The sequence below is a fragment of the Oncorhynchus kisutch genome, linkage group LG14 (assembly GCF_002021735.2).
Source record: "Oncorhynchus kisutch isolate 150728-3 linkage group LG14, Okis_V2, whole genome shotgun sequence".
Classification (NCBI taxonomy): domain Eukaryota; kingdom Metazoa; phylum Chordata; class Actinopteri; order Salmoniformes; family Salmonidae; genus Oncorhynchus; species Oncorhynchus kisutch.
Genome location: NC_034187.2, coordinates 87,766,018 through 87,788,091, shown reverse-complemented (window position 1 = coordinate 87,788,091; position 22,074 = coordinate 87,766,018). Strand labels below are relative to the sequence as shown.

At 45.0% G+C, this 22,074-nt stretch overlaps 2 protein-coding genes across 3 annotated transcripts in view; one reads left to right on the top strand and one right to left on the bottom strand.

Moving 5' to 3' along the window:
- Nucleotides 1-4,396: 4,396 nt before the first annotated feature.
- otud6b (OTU deubiquitinase 6B) lies at nucleotides 4,397-19,558 on the bottom strand. 2 transcript variants are annotated; one of them, XM_031789139.1, is made up of 8 exons: nucleotides 19,302-19,558; nucleotides 17,503-17,651; nucleotides 12,118-12,222; nucleotides 11,777-11,924; nucleotides 11,473-11,637; nucleotides 9,462-9,523; nucleotides 9,037-9,154; nucleotides 4,397-5,740 (listed from the first exon to the last, which is right to left on the bottom strand). In XM_031789139.1, exons 1-8 carry the CDS (start codon nucleotides 19,375-19,377, stop codon nucleotides 5,685-5,687), a joined length of 879 nt encoding a protein of 292 aa, XP_031644999.1. In that variant the 5' UTR covers nucleotides 19,378-19,558; the 3' UTR covers nucleotides 4,397-5,684. The 2 variants fall into 2 exon arrangements, with proteins under 2 accessions (XP_031644999.1, XP_031644998.1); XM_031789138.1 differs by having other exon boundaries at nucleotides 9,048-9,154; nucleotides 19,302-19,557.
- A 543-nt stretch (nucleotides 19,559-20,101) lies between these two features.
- The window catches only part of LOC109904365 (type 2 phosphatidylinositol 4,5-bisphosphate 4-phosphatase), a 34,734-nt gene continuing 32,761 nt past the window's right edge, over nucleotides 20,102-22,074 (top strand). Inside the window, exon 1 of the mRNA XM_031789140.1 lies at nucleotides 20,102-20,718. Within this exon, the coding sequence (XP_031645000.1) occupies nucleotides 20,610-20,718 (109 nt within the window). The 5' untranslated portion in view covers nucleotides 20,102-20,609. The remainder of the gene's footprint in view (nucleotides 20,719-22,074) is intronic.

Below are 22,074 nucleotides of genomic sequence, written 5' to 3'. Positions count from 1 at the left end.
ACACACACCCACACACAAAGACACAAACACGACAGACACAGGACACACACCCACACACACAGGACACACACCCACACACACAGGACACCCACACACACAGGGCACACATCCACACACACAGGACACACACTCACACACACAGGACACACACCCACACACACAGGACACACACACACAGGACACACACACACAGGACACACACCCACACACAGGACACACACAGGACAGACACAGGGCACGCACCCACACACACAGGACACACACCCACACACAGGACACACACCCACACACAGGACACACACCCACACACAGGACACACACCCACACACAGGACACACACCCACACACAGGACACACACAGGACACACACCCACACACAGGACACACACAGGACACACACCCACACACAGGACACACACAGGACACACACCCACACACAGGACACACACCCACACACAGGACACACACAGGACACACACCCACACACAGGACACACACAGGACACACACCCACACACAGGACACACACAGGGCACACACCCACACACACAGGGCACACACACACAGGACACACACACACAGGACACACACCCACACACAGGACACACACATTAAAACAGATGTGGTCTCTCCAGGACAGACACATTAAAACAGATGTGGTCTCTCACACATTAAAACAGATGTGGTCTCTCCAGGACAGACACATTAAAACAGATGTGGTCTCTCCAGGACACACACATTAAAACAGATGTGGTCTCTCACACATTAAAACAGATGTGGTCTCTCACACATTAAAACAGATGTGGTCTCTCCAGGACAGACACATTAAAACAGATGTGGTCTCTCACACATAAAAAACAGATGTGGTCTCTCCAGGACAGACACATTAAAACAGATGTGGTCTCTCCAGGACAGACACATTAAAACAGATGTGGTCTCTCCAGGACAGACACATTAAAACAGATGTGGTCTCTCACACATTAAAACAGATGTGGTCTCTCTAGGACAGACACATTAAAACAGATGTGGTCTCTCCAATACCAGCCATGTTTTGCTGTCTTATCTTGGACACTCACTAACTGGTTTTAAAAAACAAACGAGACAAACCATAGCACTGCTACTGTATGTGAAGCTGACCATTAAAGGGGAACTGCTGCTTGACTGGACCTACAATGGCCTTGTAAGTGGCATTTGATAGATGTAGGACAGTGAGTGAAGGGTCAAATTAAAAGTGTCCCCCCGATTCTAAGAGCCATTAAATATGACTAAGACCCTGACAGGCTTTCATTCCAACTGGACATCCTCTCTGTTCCTCTGGCAAGGCCGTCTCTCTCCTAAGTGCACTTTCCCTCCTAACCCGACTAGCACTTTGGAATTGATTGAAACAAAATGTCACAATTATGCGATGTAACTCCGAGCTCCGAGCCATCCTTCCACGGCACGGCCTTAAATATTCATCAATTAGTGGCCTCTTTTTTTTCACCCCCTAAATGATTTTTCATTCAGTTTGCAGAGATGTATGGTTCCCCTGCTGTTAACCAGTCTAAAGGCATTAGTTTCTGGGTTTGCAATTAAACCTTATGCATAATTCATGAGCCAGACCCAACTCTGTCTGTCTGTCCTTAGACAGAGGCTAAGTCCTAAATAGCACTCTATTCCCTAAGTAGTGCACTACTTTTGCCCAGGTTCTATAGGGCTCTGGTGAAAAGTGGTGTACTTTATAGGGAATAGGAATCCATTTGGGACGCATCCTGCAGACTGCTACAATGCGCTGAGCTCTCTCTCTCTCTCTCTCTACTCTGGAGGCAGAAATGGGAAATGAATTCAGTCTCTCTCTCAGGTTGGAAGAGAACAGATGCCCGTCGGCCTCGGAGAAAGAGAATAGAGGAGGTGGCCATGAAGATGAGCTTTCTGTGAGATAGATCAACGTATGCTGAGGATGACAGAATAGCAGAGGATAGAAATACCACTGAGGAAATGAATGTGTAGAAATTTATAAAACCTTAGCTCATGTATAGAGTATTAAAAATACGTTTTAACTGAATGAGTAATGCAATAGCCAAGAAGTCTGTTTTATAATATGGCAATACCATATATATCTGAAAATACAAAACAATATACCACCCTCGGAATATACAATAGAATACAAGTGGTTACTATACTTATATTGTTTTAAGTGTGTTCATGTACATTTTCCAGAGTGAACAACGGCAAACTCTCTATATTCACTGTCCCACCTAGCTTTCTGTCCAACCTAGCTCTCTGTCCCACCTAGCTTTCTGTCCAACCTAGCTCTCTGTCCCACCTAGCTCTCTGTCCCACCTAGCTCTCTGTCCAACCTAGCTCTCTGTCCAACCTAGCTCTCTGTACAACCTAGCTCTCTGTCCAACCTAGCTCTCTGTCCAACCTAGCTCTCTGTCCAACCTAGCTCTCTGACTAACCTAGTTCTCTGTCCAACCTAGCTCTCTGACTAACCTAGTTCTCTGTCCAACCTAGCTCTCTGTCCAACCTAGCTCTCTGACTAACCTAGTTCTCTGTCCAACCTAGCTCTCTGTCCAATCTAGCTCTCTGTCCAACCTAGCTCTCTGTCCCACCTAACTCTCTGTCCAACCTAGCTCTCTGACTAACCTAGCTCTCTGTCCAACCTAGCTCTCTGTCCAACCTAGCTCTCTGTCCAACCTAGCTCTCTGTCCAACCTAGCTCTCTGGCCAACCTAGCTCATTGTTTTGGCCTTATGATATTGTGTCAGTAGTCTGGTCTCTTACTATGGTCCTCTGCTGCCACCTGGTGGACATGCATGTAATAAATATTGGATTGAAAGAACATCTGCACAAACCCAGTCTTCACTATGAGTCATCCATACATCAATTGTCTTAAATCATTTATTTACTAACTAAGTAATTCACAGAAATGCATAAACAAACAGTAGATAGTTACAAGGAAATGATAAGGGAGTTTCCCTAGTGGGATAAACCGGCATCGCGGCTTGGTGTACAAAAGGGAAGTGGGGGTCGACTGAGAAGACGACACACAGTTGATAATTATAACAATTGAAATGCTAATCCTTTACATGAACGCTCACTCATTCGGGAACAATTGCAATCAATATATATATTTACGCCCAGTGTGTCATTGGGATCTCTGTTGAAAAGTTTGTTTCTGTTGGAGTCTCTCTCTCTCTCATGGTTAGAATGGGTAGTTCAGAGTGACATTCGTGTCGTTACAGAATAGATGTTTCGGCGATTGTCGGTGTTCGCTTTCAATGATACCGAATTCAATGCAAATTAATTACTTAAAAATCATACAATGTGATTTTCTGGATTTATGTTTTAGATTCCGTCTCTCACAGTTGAAGTGTAGCTATGATAACAATTACAGACCTCTACATGCTTTGTAAGTTGGAAAACCTGCAAAATCGGCAGTGTATCAAAAACTTGTTCTCCCCACTGTATATGTATATGTATATGTATATGTATATATATATATATATATATATATAAATGAATGCACACGTGACTAAGTAGCTTTGGATATAAGCATCTGCTAAATGGTATATATTATAATACTCTTAAACATTTCTAGGATGGCCTAACCTCTTTCCCTCCTGGGGGCACAGACTGTCCTTCAGTGGCCCAGCCAGAACCCGGACTTAAACCCGATCCAATATTTTCCAAAGGCACTGTACATATGAAATGAGTAAAGCAGTATGTATACATTATTAAAGTGACTAGTGTTCCATTATTAAAGTGACTAGTTAGTAAATACAGTAGAATAGAATACAGTATCTACATATGAGATGAGTAAAGCAGTATGTAAACATTATTAAGGTGACTAGTGTTCCATTATTAAAGTGGCCAGTGGTTCCATGTCTATGTATATAGGGCAACAGCCTCTAAGGTGCAGGGTTGAGTAGCCGGGTGGTAGCTGATAGTGATGGCTATTTAAGGTGTTCTGATTGAAGTGGATTTAACAAGTGACATCAATAAGGGATCATAGCTTTCACCTGGATTCACCTGGTCAGCCTATGTCATGGAAAGAGCAGGTGTTCATAATGTTTTATACAGTCAGTGTACTGCGTTAATCTTGGAACCGATTTGGGAACGTTGATCATTTTCTTCGAGCTCAAATTGAATGACGTTGAGTTAGCTTTCAAAGGTCTGATAACCAGATGGTTAGCCATGATTTGGTACACAGGATACAAAAAAACTCCCACAAAGGGAGGCAGGTTCCCATAGAAACAAGACGCTTGATGACACTGCTGGAAATCAGTGGTTTGGTTTGGTCTGAACTTCAGAACCATTCTAGCTGCTATAAGAGCTAAACCCCTGAATGTGTCCTGATCAATGGAAAATAAAATGTCTCAAATTGGCACATTGGACATTCAACATGACAATATGTTCTGGTTTATTTTTTTAATTACATTTATGTCTTTCCAGTGGAAATGAAACTAAATTGAAAACCATTTTGATAATTGTATTGTCCATCAGCATTCACAACACACAAGACATTCAGCCTTTGATATTGCAGTCGCAGGAAATAACAGCACGTCACGCCACCAAAGAGCGATATTTAATACATAACATTTCCATGGTGATTTCAGGAGTATTCACAAGATCTGATCAAGGAAAAGTTACTTCCAATTCTTCCTCAGCTCACTGTGATGGCAAACTACTCTCTCAGTCGCCACAGAGTTAGGTGGAATTATTGCCTTTCTCACTCCTCTCCCATCAAATTCCATGGATGGCAAACACTTCATTTAGACAGTAAACCTGTAAATCTGATAACACCATATAAACCGAACAAAAATATAAAAACTTAACATGCAACAATGTCCTTGATTTTACGGCGTTACAGGTCATGAGGAAATCGGTCAATTGAAATGAATTCATGAGGCCCTAATCAGTGGAATTAACATGACTGGGAATACAGATATGCATCTGTTGGTCACAAATACCAAAAAAAAAAAAATATATGGGCCTCAGGATCTCATCCCGGTATCTCTGTGCATTCAAATTGCTATCCATAAAATGAAATTGTGTTAGTTGTCCATAGCTTATGCCTGCCCATTACCATAACCCTACCACCACCACGGGGCACTCTGTTCACAACGTTGACGTCAGCAAACTGCTCGACCACAAAACGCCATGCACCCTTGTTTGAAGGTTGCGAGGCCGGTTGGACGTACTTCCAAATTCTCTAAAATGGAGGCGGCTTATGGTAGAGAAATTAACATTCACTTCTCTGGCAACGGCTCCGGTGGACATTCCTGCAGTTACCATGCCAACTGCACACTCCCTCAAAACTTGAGACATCTGTGGCATTGTGTTGTGTGACAAAACTGCACGTTTTAGAGTGGCCTTTTATTGTCCCCAGCACAAGGTGCACCTGTGTACTGGCCATGCTGTATAAGCAGCGATATGCCACACGTGTCAGGTGGATGGATTATCTTGGGAAAGGAGAAATGCTCACTAACAGGGATGTAAACAAATTTGTGCAAAACATTTGAGAGAAATCAGCTTTTTGTGCGTATGGAACATTTCTGGTATCTTTTATTTCAGCTCATGAAACATGGGACCACCACTTTACATGTTGTGTTTATATATTCATTCGGTATAGTTGACTTTATCATTCTTTATAACGGAACTGAATGAGAGTCTCAGGTCTCCTCTTGAGTAGCAGGGTCTTTCATACCTTCCACTGAGTTGTAGTGTTCTCCCAGTCCGTACGCATGACGCATGTAACTGAAACACAAATCGCAAACAATTAAAGGCACAATCCATCATTTGAATCATTTGTTTTTCTGCCAAATGGCAGCCCCTGAAGAAATCTAACAACTCAAATGACTTGATAAACTGAGATAGGGATGTAAGGGGAGGTATAGAGGTTAACTGACATGGTGCTAACAGAATGGAGGTTAACTGACATGGTACTAACAGAATGGAGATAACTGACATGGTACTAACAGAATGGAGGTTAACTGACATGGTACTAACAGAATGGAGGTTAACTGACATGGTACTAACAGAATGGAGGTTAACTGACATGGTACTAACAGAATGGAGGTTAACTGACATGGTACTAACAGAATGGAGGTTAACTGACATGGTACTAACAGAACAGAATGGAGGTTAACTGACATGGTACTAACAGAACAGAATGGAGGTTAACTGACATGGTACTAACAGAACAGAATGGAGGTTAACTGACATGGTACTAACAGAATGGAGGTTAACTGACATGGTACTAACAGAACAGAATGGAGGTTAACTGACATGGTACTAACAGAATGGAGGTTAACTGACATGGTGCTAACAGAACAGAATGGAGGTTAACTGACATGGTGCTAACAGAATGGAGGTTAACTGACATGGTACTAACAGAATGGAGGTTAACTGACATGGTACTAACAGAACAGAATGGAGGTTAACTGACATGGTACTAACAGAATGGAGGTTAACTGACATGGTACTAACAGAATGGAGGCTAACTGACATGGTACTAACAGAATGGAGGTTAACTGACATGGTACTAACAGAATGGAGGTTAACTGACATGGTACTAACAGAATGGAGGTTAACTGACATGGTACTAACAGAATGGAGGTTAACTGACATGGTACTAACAGAATGGAGGTTAACTGACATGGTACTAACAGAATGGAGGTTAACTGACATGGTACTAACAGAATGGAGGTTAACTGACATGGTGCTAACAGAATGGAGGTTAACTGACATGGTACTAACAGAACAGAATGGAGGTTAACTGACATGGTACTAACAGAATGGAGGTTAACTGACATGGTACTAACAGAACAGAATGGAGGTTAACTGACATGGTACTAACAGAATGGAGGTTAACTGACATGGTACTAACAGAACAGAATGGAGGTTAACTGACATGGTACTAACAGAATGGAGGTTAACTGACATGGTGCTAACAGAACAGAATGGAGGTTAACTGACATGGTGCTAATAGAACAGAATGGAGGTTAACTGACATGGTGCTAACAGAATGGAGGTTAACTGACATGGTACTAACAGAATGGAGGTTAACTGACATGGTACTAACAGAACAGAATGGAGGTTAACTGACATGGTACTAACAGAATGGAGATTAACTGACATGGTACTAACAGAACAGAATGGAGGTTAACTGACATGGTACTAACAGAATGGAGGTTAACTGACATGGTACTAACAGAATGGAGGCTAACTGACATGGTACTAACAGAATGGAGGTTAACTGACATGGTACTAACAGAATGGAGATTAACTGACATGGTACTAACAGAATGGAGGTTAACTGACATGGTACTAACAGAATGGAGGTTAACTGACATGGTACTAACAGAATGGAGGTTAACTGACATGGTACTAACAGAATGGAGGTTAACTGACATGGTACTAACAGAATGGAGGTTAACTGACATGGTACTAACAGAATGGAGGTTAACTGACATGGTACTAACAGAATGGAGGTTAACTGACATGGTACTAACAGAACAGAATGGAGGTTAACTGACATGGTAGTAACAGAATGGAGGTTAACTGACATGGTACTAACAGAACAGAATGGAGGTTAACTGACATGGTACTAACAGAACAGAATGGAGGTTAACTGACATGGTACTAACAGAATGGAGATTAACTGACATGGTACTAACAGAACAGAATGGAGGTTAACTGACATGGTACTAACAGAATGGAGGTTAACTGACATGGTACTAACAGAATGGAGGTTAACTGACACGGTACTAACAGAATGGAGGTTAACTGACATGGTACTAACAGAATGGAGGTTAACTGACATGGTGCTAACAGAATGGAGGTTAACTGACATGGTACTAACAGAATGGAGGTTAACTGACATGGTGCTAATAGAACAGAATGGAGGTTAACTGACATGGTGCTAATAGAACAGAATGGAGGTTAACTGACATGGTGCTAACAGAATGGAGGTTAACTGACATGGTACTAACAGAATGGAGGTTAACTGACATGGTACTAACAGAATGGAGGTTAACTGGCATGGTGCTAACAGAACAGAATGGAGGTTAACTGACATGGTGCTAACAGAACAGAATGGAGGTTAACTGACATGGTACTAACAGAACAGAATGGAGGTTAACTGACATGGTACTAACAGAATGGAGGTTAACTGACATGGTACTAACAGAATGGAGGTTAACTGACATGGTACTAACAGAATGGAGGTTAACTGACATGGTACTAACAGAACAGAATGGAGGTTAACTGACATGGTGCTAACAGAACAGAATGGAGGTTAACTGACATGGTACTAACAGAATGGAGGTTAACTGACATGGTGCTAACAGAACAGAATGGAGGTTAACTGACATGGTACTAACAGAATGGAGGTTAACTGACATGGTACTAACAGAATGGAGGCTAACTGACATGGTGCTAACAGAATGGAGGTTAACTGGCATGGTGCTAACAGAACAGAATGGAGGTTAACTGACATGGTGCTAACAGAACAGAATGGAGGTTAACTGACATGGTACTAACAGAATGGAGGTTAACTGGCATGGTGCTAACAGAACAGAATGGAGGTTAACTGACATGGTGCTAACAGAACAGAATGGAGGTTAACTGACATGGTACTAACAGAACAGAATGGAGGTTAACTGACATGGTACTAACAGAATGGAGGTTAACTGACATGGTACTAACAGAATGGAGGTTAACTGACATGGTACTAACAGAATGGAGGTTAACTGACATGGTACTAACAGAACAGAATGGAGGTTAACTGACATGGTGCTAACAGAACAGAATGGAGGTTAACTGACATGGTACTAACAGAATGGAGGTTAACTGACATGGTGCTAACAGAACAGAATGGAGGTTAACTGACATGGTACTAACAGAATGGAGGTTAACTGACATGGTACTAACAGAACAGAATGGAGGTTAACTGACATGGTACTAACAGAACAGAATGGAGGTTAACTGACATGGTACTAACAGAATGGAGGTTAACTGACATGGTACTAACAGAATGGAGGTTAACTGACATGGTACTAACATAAGGGTGATGGGTGACTTGTCAAACTCCTCTCCAATCATTATAGCTGGGGAATCAGCTTGGAGCACTTCTATGGGCCGTTGAAGGACCTGTGTCAGAGCTCTCAGCTGTTAGGAGACAAAGTAACAGCACACATGAATCACAGAGTATATTTGACCCCATTTTGGTACCATTTATATATATATATATATTATATATTTATTTATAGTAACGTACGCCGACTATAAGTAGTTTGTAAAGGTACATTTACATTTAAATTTACAGTTAATAGATCATGTATAAATCATTATAAAACCGTTTATGACACAAGGTGCTCTGTTGGGTCCTTTGATAAAAACAACTTGATCAAGTGATTGAATGGATTAACTCGCCATAGTTAAATAAAGTTTAAATACGTTTTTAAAAAAAAGGTACCTCCAGTTGTCCACCCCAGGCGGCCGTGTCTGCCACGTCACTGCAATACTTGTCAAACTCATCTGGAAACACACAGAGGTAGTGATCACACACTGGGGTGACTCATCTGGAAACACACAGAGGTAGTGATCACACACTGGGGTGACTCATCTGGAAACACACAGAGGTAGTGATCACACACTGGGGTGACTCATCTGGAAACACACAGAGGTAGTGATCACACACTGCAGTGACTCATCTGGAAACACACAGAGGTAGTGATCACACACTGCAGTGACTCATCTGGAAACACACAGAGGTAGTGATCACACACTGGGGTGACTCATCTGGAAACACACAGAGGTAGTGATCACACACTGGGGTGACTCATCTGGAAACACACAGAGGTAGTGATCACACACTGGGGTGACTCATCTGGACACACACAGAGGTAGTGATCACACACTGGGGTGACTCATCTGGAAACACACAGAGGTAGTGATCACACACTGGGGTGACTCATCTGGAAACACACAGAGGTAGTGATCACACACTGGGGTGACTCATCTGGTAACACACAGAGGTAGTGATCACACACTGGGGTGACTCATCTGGAAACACACCGAGGTAGTGATCACACACTGGGGTGACTCATCTGGAAACACACAGAGGTAGTGATCACACACTGGGGTGACTCATCTGGACACACACAGAGGTAGTGATCACACACTGGGGTGACTCATCTGGAAACACACCGAGGTAGTGATCACACACTGGGGTGACTCATCTGGTAACACACAGAGGTAGTGATCACACACTGGGGTGACTCATCTGGAAACACACAGAGGTAGTGATCACACACTGGGGTGACTCATCTGGTAACACACAGAGGTAGTGATCACACACTGGGGTGACTCATCTGGAAACACACAGAGGTAGTGATCACACACTGGGGTGACTCATCTGGAAACACACAGAGGTAGTGATCACACACTGGGGTGACTCATCTGGTAACACACAGAGGTAGTGATCACACACTGGGGTGACTCATCTGGACACACACAGAGGTAGTGATCACACACTGGGGTGACTCATCTGGAAACACACAGAGGTAGTGATCACACACTGGGGTGACTCATCTGGAAACACACAGAGGTAGTGATCACACACTGGGGTGACTCATCTGGACACACACAGAGGTAGTGATCACACACTGGGGTGACTCATCTGGAAACACACAGAGGTAGTGATCACACACTGGGGTGACTCATCTGGAAACACACAGAGGTAGTGATCACACACTGGGGTGACTCAGCAGAGGGAACCACAATAAATAAAATAAATATATTTATGTCAGAAAAGTTGTTATTGATAAATACTAATCATATTAGAGAGCATGTAATATTCATTTTAAGCTTCATTTTATTTATTTTACCTTTATTTAACCAGGCAAGTCAGTTAAGAACAAATTCTTATTTTCAATGACGGCCTAGGAACAGTGGGTTAACTGCCTGTTCAGAGGCAGAACGACAGATTTGTACCTTGTCAGCTCAGGGATTTGAACTTGCAACCTTCCGGTTACTAGTCCAACACTCTAACCACTAGGCTACGCTGCCGCCCCCTCATGACAACTGTTGCTTTGTAGCATCTATAGATGAAACATTATAGCCTGGGTAAGGCCAAAAATGCACCAAATATCACAACTTCAATGAATTATTTCTCAATTATGCTTTAAGATACAAAATGTCCAAAAAACAATCCTTCCTCCAAAATAATGCTTTTGCCGGATTACAAAAATCCAAAGCATATATTAAATGTTCTAGTTTGGTTCAAAACCTCAACAACAACATCAAACACGGTTTTCCAGACACACATTAAGTTATGTCCTGAACTGAAAAGCTATTTCAATAAAAGGTTCTTGTCCCTGATCGTGTGTTTTAGTTCTCGACAAGGCTTACTCTGTGTCTGAGGAAACCACCCTTTAATGTCTAACTAAACCGTCCCCGTAGTGAACAGAACAGTTCGTCCTCACCAGGCGTGTACATGTCCCCTGTGTTGGTGTTGGTGAGGAAGGGAAGGAAGTCGTCTGTGTGGCTCCTCATGTGCTGAGCGGTTTGGGCCCGGAGGTCCTTCAGGGTCAGACCTAAGCCATGCTGCCCCAACTGGTCCTCCACAGCGCGGTACATACAGTGACCATCTGAGGGAGGGTTTCCTTAGCATTAACTTGCAGGGAATGAAATGGAGTCTTTATGCTCACAACCCGACCCCCCCCCCCCCCCCCTGCGGGTCCTACACCCCCCCCCCTGCGAGTACTACACCCCCCCCTCGGGTACTACCTGAGGAAATCTCCCTGATCTGCAGCTGGCGTTCCACCAGTTTCTGGGACAACTTCAGTCCCTCCTGGTGTCGCAGCCCAGACAGGTTCTCCACCTCAGCCTCCGCTATACGACGCTCTCTCTCCTTCTCCGCAGCTGCCTTCTTGTCCTGGGAGGGTTCAGAGAGCGCAAGGAGGACATACATGGGAGTTGAACTCCAATGGGAAACTAAATTAAGGATGACATGAATCTCATCTTATTGCACCTGGTAAATGAGAGAATTTGACAAAAAACAGCAGGACTTTAGGGCTTATTGAATGGTAATACGTAAAGATGTACTGGCACAATGCTGTAGCGCTCACCCGCCTCTTCTGTGCCTTGGATGGACCTCCCCCTTGTTTGGCATCTTTCTGCTCCTCCTCTCCTTCCAAAGCCAGGGACTCTACTCCATTCACAACCTCGTCCACCTTAGAGAAGGAGGTTTACATATATTTCTGTTATTAAAACACAACAAGTTATTTATGTGTGCGATTATCTACAATTGAAGGTTGTGGCCGGTGATGACAATGATGATTCCATGAAATAAAATATCAGGTAAAAAAATAACATGATATTCACACACAGACACGAACATGTTATAATTATAATTAATCATTTTGGGGGTGCTTATATTTGCCCTGTTAAGACACTTGTGGGGTCACAGCAAGGTTATCAGGGAGGGTGTGGGGTCACAGCAAGGTTATCAGGGAGGGAATGGGGTCACAGCAAGGTTATCAGGGAGGGTGTGGGGTCACAGCAAGGTTATCAGGGAGGGTGTGGGGTCACAGCAAGGTTATCAGGGAGGGAGTGGGTTCACAGCAAGGTTATCAGGGAGGGTGTGGGTCACAGCAAGGTTATCAGGGAGGGTGTGGGGTCACAGCAAGGTTATCGGGGAGGGTGTGGGGTCACAGAAAGGTTATCAGGGAGGGTGTGGGGTCACAGCAAGGTTATCGGGGTGGGTGTGGGGTCACAGCAAGGTTATCGGGGTGTGGGGTCACAGCAAGGTTATCGGGGTGTGGGGTCACAGAAAGGTTATCAGGGAGGGTGTGGGGTCACAGCGAGGTTATCAGGGAGGGTGTGGGGTCACATCAAGGTTATCAGGGAGGGTGTGGGGTCACAGCAAGGTTATCAGGGAGGGAGTGGGGTCACAGCAAGGTTATCAGGGAGGGAATGGGGTCACAGCAAGGTTATCAGGGAGGGAATGGGGTCACAGCAAGGTTATCGGGGTGTGGGGTCACAGCAAGGTTATCAGGGAGGGAGTGGGGTCACAGCAAGGTTATCAGGGAGGGTGTGGGGTCACAGCAAGGTTATCAGGGAGGGAGTGGGGTCACAGCAAGGTTATCAGGGAGGGACTGGGGTCACAGCAAGGTTATCGGGGTGTGGGGTCACAGCAGGGTTATCAGGGAGGGTGTGGGGTCACAGCGAGGTTATCAGGGAGGGTGTGGGGTCACAGCAAGGTTATCAGGGAGGGTGTGGGGTCACAGCAAGGTTATCAGGGAGGGTGTGGGGTCACAGCAAGGTTATCAGGGTGTGGGGTCACAGAAAGGTTATCGGGGTGTGGGGTCACAGCAAGGTTATCAGGGAGGGTGTGGGGTCACGGCAAGGTTATCGGGGTGTGGGGTCACAGCAAGGTTATCGGGGTGTGGGGTCACAGCAAGGTTATCGGGGTGTGGGGTCACGGCAAGGTTATCAGGGAGGGAGTGGGGTCACAGCAAGGTTATCAGGGAGGGTGTGGGGTCACAGCAAGGTTATCAGGGAGGGTGTGGGGTCACATCAAGGTTATCAGGGTGTGGGGTCACAGCAAGGTTATCAGGGAGGGTGTGGGGTCACAGCAAGGTTATCAGGGAGGGTGTGGGGTCACAGCAAGGTTAATAGGGTCTGGGGTCACAGCAAGGTTATCGGGGTGTGGGGTCACAGCAAGGTTATCAGGGAGGGTGTGGGGTCACGGCAAGGTTATCGGGGTGTGGGGTCACAGCAAGGTTATCAGGGAGGGTGTGGGGTCACGGCAAGGTTATCAGGGAGGGTGTGGGGTCACGGCAAGGTTATCAGGGAGGGTGTGGGGTCACAGCAAGGTTATCAGGGAGGGTGTGGGGTCACAGCAAGGTTATCAGGGTGTGGGGTCACAGCAAGGTTATCGGGGTGTGGGGTCACAGCAAGGTTATCAGGGAGGGTGTGGGGTCACGGCAAGGTTATCGGGGTGTGGGGTCACAGCAAGGTTATCGGGGTGTGGGGTCACAGCAAGGTTATCAGGGAGGGTAGGAGGTCACAGCAAGGTTATCAGGGAGGGAGTGGGGTCACAGAAAGGTTATCAGGGAGGGTGTGGGGGTAACAGCAAGGTTATCAGGGAGGGTGTGGGGTCACAGCAAGGTTATCAGGGAGGGTGTGGGGTCACAGCAAGGTTATCAGGGAGGGTGTGGGGTCATGGCAAGGTTATCAGGGAGGGTGTGGGGGTCATGGCAAGGTTATCAGGGAGGGTGTGGGGTCACGGCAAGGTTATCAGGGAGAAGGGTCACAGCAAGGTTATCAGGGAGGGTGTGGGGTCACAGCAAGGTTATCAGGGAGGGTGTGGGGTCACAGCAAGGTTATCAGGGAGGGTGTGGGGTCACAGCAAGGTTATCAGGGAGGGTGTGGGGTCACAGCAAGGTTATCAGGGTGTGGGGTCACAGCAAGGTTATCGGGGTGTGGGGTCACAGCAAGGTTATCAGGGAGGGTGTGGGGTCACGGCAAGGTTATCGGGGTGTGGGGTCACAGCAAGGTTATCGGGGTGTGGGGTCACAGAAAGGTTATCAGGGAGGGTGTGGGGTCACAGCAAGGTTATCAGGGTGTGGGGTCACAGAAAGGTTATCGGGGTGTGGGGTCACAGCAAGGTTATCAGGGAGGGTGTGGGGTCACGGCAAGGTTATCGGGGTGTGGGGTCACAGCAAGGTTATCGGGGTGTGGGGTCACAGCAAGGTTATCGGGGTGTGGGGTCACGGCAAGGTTATCAGGGAGGGAGTGGGGTCACAGCAAGGTTATCAGGGAGGGTGTGGGGTCACAGCAAGGTTATCAGGGAGGGTGTGGGGTCACATCAAGGTTATCAGGGTGTGGGGTCACAGCAAGGTTATCAGGGAGGGTGTGGGGTCACAGCAAGGTTATCAGGGAGGGTGTGGGGTCACAGCAAGGTTAATAGGGTCTGGGGTCACAGCAAGGTTATCGGGGTGTGGGGTCACAGCAAGGTTATCAGGGAGGGTGTGGGGTCACGGCAAGGTTATCGGGGTGTGGGGTCACAGCAAGGTTATCAGGGAGGGTGTGGGGTCACGGCAAGGTTATCAGGGAGGGTGTGGGGGTCACGGCAAGGTTATCAGGGAGGGTGTGGGGTCACAGCAAGGTTATCAGGGAGGGTGTGGGGTCACAGCAAGGTTATCAGGGTGTGGGGTCACAGCAAGGTTATCGGGGTGTGGGGTCACAGCAAGGTTATCAGGGAGGGTGTGGGGTCACGGCAAGGTTATCGGGGTGTGGGGTCACAGCAAGGTTATCGGGGTGTGGGGTCACAGCAAGGTTATCAGGGAGGGTAGGAGGTCACAGCAAGGTTATCAGGGAGGGAGTGGGGTCACAGAAAGGTTATCAGGGAGGGTGTGGGGGTAACAGCAAGGTTATCAGGGAGGGTGTGGGGTCACAGCAAGGTTATCAGGGAGGGTGTGGGGTCACAGCAAGGTTATCAGGGAGGGTGTGGGGTCATGGCAAGGTTATCAGGGAGGGTGTGGGGTCATGGCAAGGTTATCAGGGAGGGTGTGGGGTCACGGCAAGGTTATCAGGGAGAAGGGTCACAGCAAGGTTATCAGGGAGGGTGTGGGGTCACAGCAAGGTTATCAGGGAGGGTGTGGGGTCACAGCAAGGTTATCAGGGAGGGTGTGGGGTCACAGCAAGGTTATCAGGGAGGGTGTGGGGTCACAGCAAGGTTATCAGGGTGTGGGGTCACAGCAAGGTTATCGGGGTGTGGGGTCACAGCAAGGTTATCAGGGAGGGTGTGGGGTCACGGCAAGGTTATCGGGGTGTGGGGTCACAGCAAGGTTATCGGGGTGTGGGGTCACAGAAAGGTTATCAGGGAGGGTAGGGGGTCACAGCAAGGTTATCAGGGAGGGAGTGGGGTCACAGAAAGGTTATCAGGGAGGGTGTGGGGGTAACAGCAAGGTTATCAGGGAGGGTGTGGGGTCACAGCAAGGTTATCAGGGAGGGTGTGGGGTCACAGAAAGGTTATCAGGGAGGGTGTGGGGTCACAGAAAGGTTATCAGGGAGAAGGGTCACAGAAAGGTTATCAGGGAGAAGGGTCACAGCAAGGTTATCAGGGAGAAGGGTCACAGCAAGGTTATCAGGGAGGGTGTGGGGTCACAGCAAGGTTATCAGGGAGGGTGTGGGGTCACAGAAAGGTTATCAGGGAGAAGGGTCACAGAAAGGTTATCAGGGAGAAGGGTTACAGAAAGGTTATCAGGGAGAAGGGTCACAGAAAGGTTATCAGGGAGAAGGGTCACAGAAAGGTTATCAGGGAGAAGGGTCACAGAAAGGTTAACAGGGAGAAGGGTCACAGAAAGGTTATCAGGGAGAAGGGTCACAGAAAGGTTATTATAGTGTTGTGTTATTATATATATATTATGAGTTTTTATTTCTATGAGTTTTTTTATTGGAAGTAGTTTTTTTGGAATGTCTTGCAAATGGGGGGGGGCAGTAATACCAGAGAGGAAGAGGTGAAACGAGAGATTTGACCGCTCGGCAAAAATCTGTCCGGCGAAAATACAGCGTTAACCAGTGGAATTGGATATTTTTTGAATGCAGGTCAATAAGAGAGTGATGAATTTGGTCAACATAAAATTGAATTGATAATTTGCTACGTGTGGCTTATTTGATTGAATAGACGTTTGATGATGTTTAGGTTGTAACGAACGTAATGATATGATATGTCGACAACAGATTTGATTGGTCATCAGTATGGCTGATATGTAGACAACAGATTTGATTGGTCATCAGTATGGCTGATATGTAGACAACAGATTTGATTGGTCATCAGTATGGCTGATATGTAGACAACAGATTTGATTGGTCATCAGTATGGCTGATATGTCGACAACAGATTTGATTGGTCATCAGTATGGCTGATATGTAGACAACAGATTTGATTGGTCATCAGTATGGCTGATATGTAGACAACAGATTTGATTGGTCATCAGTATGGCTGATATGTAGACAACAGATTTGATTGGTCATCAGTATGGCTGATATGTAGACAACAGATTTGATTGGTCATCAGTATGGCTGATATGTAGACAACAGATTTGATTGGTCATCAGTATGGCTGATATGTAGACAACAGATTTGATTGGTCATCAGTATGGCTGATATGTAGACAACAGATTTGATTGGTCATCAGTATGGCTGATATGTCGACAACAGATTTGATTGGTCATCAGTATGGCTGATATGTAGACAACAGATTTGATTGGTCATCAGTATGGCTGATATGTAGACAACAGATTTGATTGGTCATCAGTATGGCTGATATGTAGACAACAGATTTGATTGGTCATCAGTATGGCTGATATGTAGACAACAGATTTGATTGGTCATCAGTATGGCTGATATGTAGACAACAGATTTGATTGGTCATCAGTATGGCTGATATGTAGACAACAGATTTGATTGGTCATCAGTATGGCTGATATGTAGACAACAGTTACCGTCTTCTCTCCTGATGAGTCCAGTTGTTGGAGCTCCTCGTTGTGTTTCTGATTCAGCTCAGCCTCCAGCTTCACAATGTCCTCAGTCAGCTGTTTACGCCTCTTCTTGTCATTTTTGGGGACAGCATTTTTCATGCTCTGGATTTGAGCTGAAACATTTATGAGTGGTTTATGTCCGCTTCTCACATATCACAACATCCTACAGCAGCCATACGGCCATAACAACAGTCTACAGTAGTCATACGGTCATAACGACAGCCTACAGCAGTCATACGGCCATAATAACATCCTACAGCAGTCATACGGTCATAACGACAGCCTACAGCAGTCATACGGCCATAATAACATCCTACAGCAGTCATACGGTCATAACAATAGCCTACAGTAGTCATACGGCCATAACAACATCCTACAGCAGTCATGCGGCCATAACAACATCCTACAGCAGTCATACGGTCATAACAACAGCCTACAGCAGTCACATCAACAGCCTACAGCAGTCATACGGTCATATCAACAGCCTACAGCAGTCATACGGCCATAACAACATCCTACAGTAGTCATACGGCCATAACAACATCCTACAGCAGTCATACGGTCATAACAACAGCCTACAGCAGTCATACGGTCATAACAACAGCCTACAGCAGTCACAACAACAGCCTACAGTAGTCATATGGCCAAGTCTACAGTAGTCATAGGGTCATAACAACATCCTACAGCAGTCATACGGTCATAACAATAGCCTACAGCAGTCATACGGCCATAACGACAGCCTACAGCAGTCATACGGTCACAACAACAGTCTACAGTAGTCATACGGTCATAACAACATCCTACAGCAGTCATACGGTCATAACAACAGCCTACAGCAGTCATACGGTCATAACAATAGCCTACAGCAGTCATACGGTCATAACAACAGCCTACAGTAGTCATACGGTCATAACAATAGTCTACAGTAGTCATACGGTCATAACAACAGCCTACAGCAGTCATACGGCCATAACAATAGTCTACAGTAGTCATAACAACAGCCTACAGCAGTAATACGGCCATAACAATAGTCTACAGTAGTCATAACAACAGCCTACAGCAGCCATACGACCATAACAATAGCCTACAGTAGTCATAACAATAGCCTACAGTAGTCATACAGCCATAACAACAGCCTACAGCAGTCATACGGTCATAACAACAGCCTACAGCAGTCATACGGTCATAACAACATCCTACAGCAGTCATACGGCCATAACAACTGCCTACTGCAGTCATACGGTCATAACAATAGTCTACAGTAGTCATACGGCCATAACAATAGCCTACAGCAGTCACACGGCCATAACAACATCCTACAGCAGTCATACGGCCATAACAACAGCCTACAGCAGTCATAACAATAGCCTACAGCAGTCATACGGCCATATCAACAGCCTACAGCAGTCATACGGCCATATCAACAGCCTAGAGCAGTCATACGGCCATAACAATAGCCTACAGTAGTCAAACGGTCATAAGAACATCCTACAGCAGTCATACGGTCATAACAATTAGCTAGCTAACCACAGATACAAGTTTATTTGGCTAAACTTAATTGCTGTCTTGATTTTCAACAAGTTAGACTTGTTATTATTAGCTAGCTAGAATAACAGATAGGCATGTCATATCTATCCCACTCAGGATGCTACAGCGTGATTACCAGTACATGTTGAATTGCAAATTATTAAAACAGTCATTGTAAAAGTGGCTAGCTAGCAAAGACATAATTGTAAATCATAACACTACATCTAGCTACCAACCTTGCAGGTCCTTCTTCTCCTTGCGATGTTGCTTGGCTAAGATCTCCTCGGCTGTCTCTATCGTTACATCTTCCATGACTGTATTTTTGTTATTTTATAAATACTGTAACATATGTATATCCAATTCAACGTTATGGTTTTGCTGTTATGTAGAATCGGAACATTATTGATATCAGATACAAGTTTACGTCAGCTGGCCATCCATTACAATTGAAACGTGTTGAGCTCCATCCACTTCCGGGTACTGAAGTATCGCGATCTTATTGGTCATCATATCGCAACAGTTTCCTTAGTTGATTTGTTAAGGACTTTAGGTTCTAGTCGAACAACGTTTTTATTTTTGTCCAAAAAGTCCAAAATCGCTGTTTCACGTTCAACTTAAGTTCGATTTCCTTATTTTCAGGAATCTTTAAAAAGTTGGTTTCTCAAAGATCGATTATATGGAATTGGCAAAGAGCAAAACGTCAGTGAAACTTAATTAATATAACAAATACGTCTAAACAAAAATACTGTCTTCAACATCAATCACAGAATGATTTGAATTAATATTTTTGTTATGGCTAGTAGAGATATGATCGATCTGATTTAATATATTATTGGTAACTGAGGTGAAAATGATAGAAGTAGCAGATCTTCAAGAATGTATTCTCTTTTGCTGGGACCAAAGCACATTGTTTTAGAAAACACACCTATATCATTCAGAGGTCCTTTGAGTGTGTTTTCATTATCTGTTAAACATAGATCAGAATAGAATAAAACAGAAAAGATCGTTAATTGATTATCGGATATATTTAGTTTTTTTTTTCTTCTAGACACCCAAACAGCTTTTACACCTCATCCACCACCAAGATCAGAATATAATATTGAATAATCTTGGATAGTTTTGTTGAATCTTTTAAACAGAGATCACAATATAATATAGCCTGCCTACAGTAGCCCCTAGGGTCTAGTAGTATATTATTCCTCATTCTGGAGGATGTAAACTGTAACTCAAACAATTCATTGCTGATTTAGTCTAGTTTTCAGTCCCACCAAAAGGCATGCCACCACCGTGCCTGAGGGGAACGGGTTGGGTTGGGGTGTCTGGCTCTCTCTCTGCATTCAGTCGCTCACAACCCTCCCACCCGGTCCCGTTGAGGTCTGTGTAGCTCCTCCTCCGAGGAAGTGCCCTCTCCGGAGCAGTAGGCTACCACGGATCTGCTGGCCGCCCCCCTCCCAAGGAAACACTGGCCAGAGGAGAGGCTCCGCCGCATCGGCTCTACTTCTTCTCGGTGTTTATTCGTCTGGTTTGGGTGAACTGCTGCCGCCATGGCCGACGAAGGCATGGATGAACGGTCCCCGCTGCTCTCAGCACCGAACTCTGGGAATGTCACACCGTCGGGACCGCCTTCGTACCTGCAGGACACGAGCCCGAGAGGTAAACCGACTTAAGGCTATGACTCCCCCATGAATGCTGAATCATTTTGCGAGTATCGTGTTGAGCATTATTTTTGCGTAGTGCGTTAAATTGTAACGGGCAAGAGAAGGGCATCAGTCAGAAATCAAAAGGTTGAGCTTGCAGTAGAAGGCCTAGCCGAATATTTTCAGAAAAATTCCAGTTGTATTCAATTCAGTATTCTGCAGAAATTACTCGCATCACGATCTGTGTTGCTGGGTAATACTGTTTACACGTCTTCTAAAAGGATATGATGCTGTCAGCCATTACTTGAGATGAGCAGGAAGGACATTATTAATCAGAGGATACCAGTATAACTCAAAAATCCTGAAAAACATCCCATCTCAACGTTGTGTGGTTGTTGAGTCCATAAGACATTAGGCCCATGCAAATTGAACATAACGGGCCACTAGGCTATGAATGAGTATTTTTATAACCCATCAGTGGGAGGGGCTATAGGAGGATGGGCCCATTGTAATGGCTGGAATGGTATTGAAGGAAAGGAGCCAAACATGTGGTTTCCATATGGTTGATGTTTAATACCGTTCCGTTTATACCATTCCAGCCATTACAATGAGCCCGTCCTCCTATAGGTCCTCCCACCAGCCTCCACTGTAACATATATATATATATATATATATATATATTATAAACCTCTTTCATTTGACTGGATCATACACATCCATGAAATGCATGTTTAGGTTGGTATTACTATCCATTACTCTCCATGCATGACATACAGGCTCAGTTATGCATGTTGTGGATGAGCCCTTTACTATGTGTTCTCTGGAAACACGATTCCTCTGTGTAGTGTTGTAGTGTATTTCATATGTACAGTTAAACACACAGGTTCCTTGTGGGTGATCTGAATGCGTAGGGCCATTGTTCCCTCTGTTTAGCACAGTGATATTCAGATGATAATATACACAGCCCTGTTGTGAAATCAGCATGTTCCCCATTCAAATGACTGGAGAGCCTACTAACTTACAGTAAACCCCAAATCTTTGTCAAGACACGCTTTTCTCAGAGACTACATTCTTATTGGAACTCTTTTCCCATTATGGTCCAGAGTTAGAACACAGAGACTACATTCTTATTGCAACTCTTTTCCCATTATGGTCCAGAGTTAGAACACAGAGACTACATTCTTATTGGAACCCTTTTCCCATTATGGTCCAGAGTTAGAACACAGAGACTACATTCTTATTGGAACTCTTTTCCCATTATGGTCCAGAGTTAGAACACAGAGACTACATTCTTATTGGAACTCTTTTCCCATTATGGTGCAGAGTTAGAACACAGAGACTACATTCTTATTGGAACCCTTTTCCCATTATG